Genomic DNA, 8,167 nt, shown 5'->3' on the forward strand with positions numbered 1-8,167 from the left:
AGTACTGCGCTGGTTGGATTGAACCCACATGCCCAAAATTCCTATTGTTGTCTTTTCCGGTATGGGCGTCCCTTCTAGGCAGACGTTGAGTTTTAAATCCTCGTTGGTTGCGATAGTCCGGTTTCGCTTCCCTCTCCACACTCTCAGCAGTTCCGATTTCTCGGTCGAGCATGCGAGTCCTCATTCTGCGAGGTATTGCTCTACACAAGAGACCGCTTGCCGTAGCCTTTCTTCCTTCTCTCCGAGACAGCCCGTGTTTTCCCAGACTGTTATATCGTCAGCATACATGACATGCCTGATGCCTTCGATGTTCTCTAGTTTTCGAGCTCGGCCTATCATAGCTATGTTGAAGAGTAGGAGTGAGATAACTTACCCTTGGGGAGTTCCCTTGTTTGGAGTGCGAATTTTGTCCGATCGAAGGTCTCCTATGCCGATGGTGGCAGTTCTATCGGACAGGAAGGCTTTCACGAAGCCGTGGATTCTGCGTCCTTAATGCAGGTTGTCTAGGATCGTAAGGATCGCTTCGTGGCTGACGTTATCGAATGCCTCCTTGATGTTCAGGGCCATTACGACATTTTATCCCGTCCGAGGTACATTTCGCAGCACATCTTCTTGTATTTGGAGGAGAACGTCCTGCGTTGAGAGCTTTGCTTTGAATCCGAATATGGCATGCGGTACACAGTTGTTATCTTCCATGTAATTTTACAGTCTTAAAGTTACCATCCGTTCGTAAAGCTTGCCAAGGGACGACGTGAGTGATATGGGCCTGAGATTTTTAATTTGTAGCTTTTTACTAGGTTTAGGTATCATTTTTACTTCGGCGTGTTTCCAATCTTCGGGAACCGTCTCCGCCTCCCAATGTTTGTTGAGAAAGCGGACGAGCTCTTGTATGAGGTCGTCGCTGAGGTTGCGGATTATGACGTTGTCGATTCTGTCCGCTCCGGCTGCCGTGTTTCTGGTGGTGTTTCATATGGCCGCGTAAACCTCTTCCACAGTTATGGGGCGGTCGAGTTTCTCGTTTTCGGCTCCTCGATACGTTCCTTGGTATCGGGGGGTTGTGATCGCCGAAACATTTTTCTCGTGCCTTCTCCAGTAGGGCGATGTCTGATCCCTCGAAGGAGAGGATGAACCTGTGGATGGCTTTATTGTTTTCTGATTTCATTTTGGTCGGATCGATTAGTGCTCTTAAGAGATTCCAGCTTCTGGCCGTGCCTAGAGTTCCCCTAAGCGAGTCGCTGAGTTGTTGCCAATTTTGTTTCGCGAGTTGCATCGCGTATTCTTCCACCTTTGCCGTAATTCTGCTATCGTTAGTTTTAGTTTCCTGTTGTGTTCTTGCTTCCGCCATCTTTTGGTGAGACTGCGTCTCGCTTCCCATAGTCTGAGGAGGTGGGCGTCTACTTCGGGCGTTGCTGTCGTTCTCCTTAGACTTTTTGTGCATCGTTGTCGCGTTTCTCTCAGCATGCCGCTCCATTCCTCCAGTGATTGGATACCGCCTTCAGATTTGTTGCCAGCCCCGCGAAACGCGTTCCAGTCAGTGATTTTCGCCTGTCCAATCTGGCGTCTTATGGTGTCGGATGCTATTCGTGTCCGGAGGATAAAGTGATCGCTGCCAAGATTTTCCATCATGTTTTCCCACTGTGACTCCCTGCTCTTCCTTACGAATGTGAGGTCCGGGCATTTGTCCGTGCTCACGCTATTCCCGATTCTCGTGGGGGTCGCAGGATCTGTGATTAGACTGCAGCCAAAGTATTCCGCTACCTCCGCTAATGTTCTTCCCTTGATGTCTTGTTTCTGGTATCCCCAACTCCTGTCCATGGCATTGAAATCTCCTACGATGATGAGTGCATTTTCTTTGGCCAGCTTCTGCGCTCCATAAAACAGTTCGAAGAGTTTGGCTTTTCTCTGTCTCGGCGGGCTGTACACCATTGGTCAAGAGAGTCGTCAGTACGTGGCAACGGGTGGACTTCTTTCTTTGTAACCTGGTTAAGCTTCCGGTAGTCAACACAAAATTGCAGACTAACATCCTTCTTCTTAACCAAAACCACAGGGGAAGCCCACCGGCTCCTCGGTGGCTGAATAACACCATTCTGCAGCATCTCTTGGACTTGTACAGGTATGGCTTAACGCAACGACGAATTGTCACTGGACACACTCAAAGAAGCCACACTGGCGCTTGCCTCACCGTACAAGGAGTCATTTCGGCGGCAGCGCTGCTGCAAGGCCCGCTCAATGACGGTCGCCTCTTTGATGAAATCGGCTACAGTCTGCGGGGGATTTCGGACCAAACGAGCGAAGAGTTGGTCCTTCACACATTGCATCAGGAGGCGGAGCTTCGTGGATTCCGCCATATCTGGGTCAGCGCGCCGACAAAGACGGGTCACGTCCTCGGCGACCATGGCAACGCTCTCATTAGGCTTTTGTACACGGCTGTCTGGAGGGGTCCTGGACATGGGACCTCGGGCCCGCAACCTCCACCAGTGTCACGTAAGAGTTGGTACAGGTAGCGCCCCGTCTAGACGGCAGAGGAACGCCAACACCGACAGGATGTCACAGCACACCAAGACGGCCAGGGTAGAGCGTATAGTTTCGTATTCCTCACAATCGAACAGCGTAGCGCACGAGCTGCGTGCCGAACAGCCGCCGAGCGGCTATAGCTGTAGACGCGGCAATAATGAGGGTCTCGCGTTCAGACAGCCCATGTTGCATGCTGCCACCCGCCTGATTAGTGCAGCGGTCTGTTTGGTCTGTCTTTGCAAGAGCTGAAGTGTGGCGGTTGCATCGACTGTGTTGTTAATGAGAAGGCCGAGAATCTTCACCTGAGTCACAATGGGCAGTGGATTCCCGTACATGTGCAGTTCAATGGGGGGGGTCATTGGGGAGGGGTTTCAGCTACAAGAGTTTTCGTGTTCGAACCCCACCGCGGCGTTTCGATGGAGGCGGAACGCAAAAGGCGCCCATGGGCTGTGCGATGTCAGCGCAAGTTAAAGATCCCCAGGTGGTCGAAATTATTACGGAGCCCTCCACTAAGGCACCTCTTTCTCCCTTTCTTCTTTCACTCCTACCTTCCTCCCTTCCCTTACGGCATGATTCCGGTGCCCACCGAGATATGTGAGACAGATACTGCGCCGTTTCCTTTCCTCAAAAATCAAAATTAAGCCATAGGCCGTCGGCGTTCATTGTGTTCATTGCTGCAGTGACAACGTTCCAAACCGATGATTTTAGGGAAAAAATGGCTGAGGCTTAGCTTAGGTTTAGCCTAGTCAAATGGGAAGCATATTGTCGCCGAGTTGCATATCGAGCACGCCGCTTGGAGACGTTCTTCGCGCTCTTCATCAGTCTCTGTAGCACGCCGAAACTTTTGCTTCTCATTCCAACGAGCAGCCCTGTCTCCAGGAGGCATATCTATCCCGTGTACGCCTAGCAGAGGCAGGCGCACCCTCTTGTGTACCGCCGCTCCAGCATCACGTGTTCACTACAGCGCATCTAGCGGCAGAAGCAGGAAACACATTGGTCGCGACGCCTCGCGCGACGGCGCGAGCTGGGGCCCCGTTTCTCCTATGTCGTTACGTCTCGCATCACGTGGTCCTCCTTGACCGCGACGCCTCGCTCGACGGCGCGAGCTGGGCCCCCGTTTCTCATCTGCTGTGACGTAACGCACCACGTGGTCATCCTTGGTCACGACGCCTCGCGCAACGGCGTGAGTTGGGCCCCCGTTTTTCATCTGCTGTGACGTCACGCATCACGTGGTATGACATATAGGTCACGAAAGGTCAATGGTAACGTCACCGCCGCGCTCGAGGAGCTGGGTTGGGCTATTTTAGTATGCTTCGCATAAAAGACGTTCGCATAACTGGCTCACTGGTTCAGTGGACGCCTGAATAGCGCTTTGAGGTACGTGGGGTGGTGAGAGAGATGTTGGCTGCATGCGTTAGCACTGTCAACGTTTTCGCAGACACGCGGAACTGCAGCAGGCCGCTTAGTGACTTCCCACTGGTTACGCAAGCGCGACTGTCCCTTGTATAGCCAGGGTTACCTGAGCTAAGCCGCAGCCATTTTTTCTCTAGATGCTAGCGGAATAATTTCGAAATTCTCTTTCGAGTACATTTTCCTTTTGATTAGCGCTGAGGAAAGCACCTCCCTGGGCCCGGTTCTACAGGTTAACAACTTAAAATGGGTAAGTCGAGGGTTGCTTCTCCATGTTGCCAACGGACACACCGTTGTGGAAATGGTCCGCTTTTGTTTGGTTCTTGCGATCGCCAGCATGGAAAGCGCCTATGAGATTTCACCGCTTTGCTTCTCATTGTTGTCTGTGAGGGCAAACGGTAGAGGCACTTTTTGATTTCACATACAACTTAATACGCGACTTTACAGTCTTGTCAAAGTCCTCTGTTGAGGTTTTTCGCGCAGGAGCGCGATTATGGCTGTCTGAACACCTCCGGGGCCGTTTCCGCAACGCTCATGGAGCATTCTGGACGTGGCCGGATAGGTGTTCCTCCAAGTGCTTCCTACACTCGAAACATACATCGCGTGTCCGGCCGCTCAGCCCATTGCAATTCTTTCATTTGTCGCCCGGAGACCTGCGTTGTGGATCTCATAAAGGGCAACACTGGCGGTGATGCAAAACTTCGAGTGATTATCGAGGCTGTTCAGAATGTGCCTCCACTTCGTTTCCACTTGTGGTTGCTGAATTCTCCAATAGCATGTTCTGTGGTGCTTGTAATGTTTCATTTTTGTGCTTTAAATTCCCCTGTATTGTTCTATCCATTTATTCTCGTTATCAATCTACTTAGAGATTTAGTTGGCTAGTTCATGGTGTTTAACGTCCCAAAGGACTGAGGCTATGGGGGTCTCCGTAGTGAGGAACTCCGGAAATTTTGACCACCTGGGGTTTTTTAACGTGCACTGACATCTGACATAGCACGGTAAGCGGGCCTGTATAGAATTTCGCCTCCATCGAAATTCGGCTGGCGCGGCAGGGATCGAACCCGCGTCTTTCGGGTCAGCAGCCGAGCGCCATAACCACTGTGCCACCATGACACCATGGCGGATGTATGCTTAAAGGGGCTGAATGTGTGGTCTACGTGGTCTAACAGAAATTGTCATCGCACAGTGTTTCAACTATATAGAGCGCTTGTACACACCTACGAAAAAAAACCAGTGAGAATTTCCGGAATTTAAAGCAATGTTCATTGCTTCATTTGTGTTTGATATATTGAAGTAATGGTATGACTTCTGAAGAAAACTGACAAAAGAAGCGACTTTGTCGTGTTTGGTTGTTTTTGCAATTGCGTTTCTTTTCAACTGCGAACGCTAAGCCAGTGCCCGTTACGCCCAACATTTTGCACAAAACCGCTTGGGAGCATCATTTTTTACTTACACTCCATCATCGCCTGTTGCCCGTACCAACGCCGTAAACTTAATCGTCTCTGAACCAGTAGCAGGCAAGTCGCGCACTAGAAATTCGCGAGTTGTGCCTTTCTCGTCGCCGGGCTCCTGTGCAAAAAGAAAGCCGTAAACAACTTTAATATCTGCGTCACTGCCAAGGTAGCCGTTCGCTTTTTCCTCTTTTATATTAGCAAGTCACGCAGCTTTAACGACAGACCTTCACAGCATACTGACGGCACAGCGTTAAACACTGAAATGGTGAAGTTGTTATCTTTGTAACATAAGTAAACACGGATGCACAGTTACTAAAATTAGATTGTGCCATGAAGTCCTAAGTAAGCACAAGCCAGCTTCATCGGCCAGTATTTCATGCCGCTCCTTTTATTGCTGTAATTAACGCCTCACAAAACTCCTTGCAATACCTATTTTTTATGTTTACACTTCTCTGAAGAGCGCTCTAAATAATAATTATTTCTCGTTTGAGTAAATCTCGCTGATGATTTTACTCGTCCCTGCTAGAAAAGGCGTTTCCTTCAAAACATTTTTGCTAAAAAATGTCCGACAATTAATAAACAAAATATCTTAGACTTAAAGCTAGCGCTAAGAACGTTGTTCAAGTAGGCTTCGCTTGTCATATTACTGAGGGAAAAATTGAAGGGGACACTTCAGCTCCACCTTAACAGTATGACCTGACAGCGTAATGGGTTAATTCCTATAGAAGCAGAATATCATTCTGCACTTTACATTCATAGATCTCTGTGAGTCCTCATACCCGTCCCGGCGCAGTGGTGCAGCGTTAGGCGATGTGCCGCTGCCCTGCGATGGAAGGTGCTCCTAGCTGTGGGCCTAGTGCGGTCTAGGTTGCTCTTCCCGAGCGACAAATCATTAACTGCAACCTGCTGCGGTGGATAGTTTTCTCACTCTTTGGTGGCCAGGTTGTGATGAGGCCGCAAGCTGATGGGACTTAGTTGCTCCACCTGCCTCTTAAGTTGTTCTCTAGGCGCCACGTGGCAAAGTGATGCTTGTGACTTTTCTCTCACAACGCCGGCACCTCCGACGCCGGGTTTTCTTCATAACCGGGCCTTTGACGCTGTCGCGTTGCTACTCCCTGCGTACGGTCTTTGCCAAAGGTAACCGAGTCTTCGCCAAAGGTAACAGAATCTTCGCCAGAGGTAACCGAGTCTTTGTCAAAGGTAACCGAGTCTTTGCCAAAGGTAACCGACTCTTCGCCATAGGTAACCGAGTCTTCTCCAAAGGTAACCGACTCTTCACAAAAGGTAACAGAATCTTCACCAAAGGTAACCGAGTCTTTGCCAAAGGTAACCGGCTCTTCACCAAAGGTAAGAGAATCTTCGCCAAAGGTAATCGACTCTTTGCCAAAGGTAACCGAGTCTTCGCGAAAAGTAACGGCAGCGGCCTCGCGGCCCAGTAGCGGCTCTGTGTTGCCCCCTTTGCGAGTGTAAACTGGCTGCAGCAAGCATGCATCCTCGCCCTCCCTTCTTAAATGATAAGTGTAAAAGGGTGACTTCGCGCCTTCGTAGCGCTGTCATACTGAGCGATGGCACATGCTTCCCAAAAATAAGACACCGCCAAAAGAAACCGCAGCGCGTTTCCTTCTGGCAAAGACGATGCGTGAGCTGTAAAATAGAAGCAGGTGAGAACCGCCACAAGCGCGGATACTGACGTCTCTGCGAACATTATCTCTGCACTGCGTAACCACCGTTGCTCTGTAAAGCTCATTTACAATGAATGATTTCCGGCCTAACTGTTTCTTGCCAGAAATCAGATCCTTATTCAATTATTTTGCTTGTTGAGTATCCCTGTGAGTCTGATGGCAACCATTATACTCCCACTACTACCAACGAGAATCTCAGGGCACGAGAATCGCCAGTCCCGTGCCCTGAGACTATGTTCTAACAGCCTTGGAAACAAAAGCACCTTGCCAAATTTTGGCGCTGACATGCACAATGTCGAAACGCGTGGGCTTGTTGCTTAGAAAACTTCGCTGTGGCTTAGCTTGGTTAAGCCCGGTAATTGCGAAAGCAATATCCGTACCTACGCCATGGTACAGCTGGTAGTTTAGCTGGTGGTGGTGCTTGTGGTCAGACTTGTGGTGATGCATCGGTTATACAATCCAATCCAATCCAATCCACTCCACTCCACTCCAATATAATCTAATCTAATCTAATCTAATCTAATCTAATCCAGTGCAATCCAATCCAATCTAATCTAATCTAATCCAATCTAATCTAATGCAGTCAAGGTCAAATGAAGGTCAATGGTGGCCACCACCGCGGCACGATGGTGGTCACCGCCGCGGCACGGCAAAGGCGTGAAAGTGCAAGTAGTATTGCTTTCGCAAATGAAGGTCAATGGTGGTCACCGCCGCGGCACGGCAAAGGCGTGAAAGTGCAAGTAGTATTGCTTTCGCAAATGAAGGTCAATGGTGGTCACCGCCGCGGCACGGCAAAGGCGTGAAAGTGCAAGTAGTATTGCTTTCGCAACAAAAGACACGACCCTTCGTCAGACATACTTACATCAATGTACACGTGTACGCCATTCGCTTGTCTCGCGGCTGCGATTACCGACAGCACGTTGTTGTTTTCAATTTCCGGAAATCTGATGGACGCCATGTCTTGCTGCGTTGGCCAACGAAGGGCGAAATTTCTTCACACCCAGAAGAAACTCTCCGGTCTTCGTGCACAGCAAACGACCGCTGCGTTCGATCGAGCCGAAAAGCGCTCCAAAGCTGACGATGCAAAGCCGGTTATTAGTGCGTGAG

At 49.9% G+C, this 8,167-nt stretch overlaps 1 protein-coding gene across 1 annotated transcript in view; it reads right to left on the bottom strand.

Annotated features, from left to right (window-relative positions):
• LOC149348239 (uncharacterized) overlaps positions 1-8,167 on the bottom strand; it is a 30,990-nt gene extending 22,823 nt beyond the window's left edge. Inside the window, exons 1-2 of the mRNA XM_089588030.1 lie at positions 7,923-8,167; positions 5,378-5,493 (exon numbers count right to left, since the gene is read on the bottom strand). Of these exons, the coding sequence (XP_089444156.1) occupies positions 5,378-5,493; positions 7,923-8,018 (212 nt within the window). The 5' untranslated portion in view covers positions 8,019-8,167. The remainder of the gene's footprint in view (positions 1-5,377; positions 5,494-7,922) is intronic.

This window comes from Amblyomma mixtum, chromosome 4, assembly GCF_055824585.1.
Source record: "Amblyomma mixtum isolate Tamu chromosome 4, ASM5582458v1, whole genome shotgun sequence".
NCBI lineage: Eukaryota > Metazoa > Arthropoda > Arachnida > Ixodida > Ixodidae > Amblyomma > Amblyomma mixtum.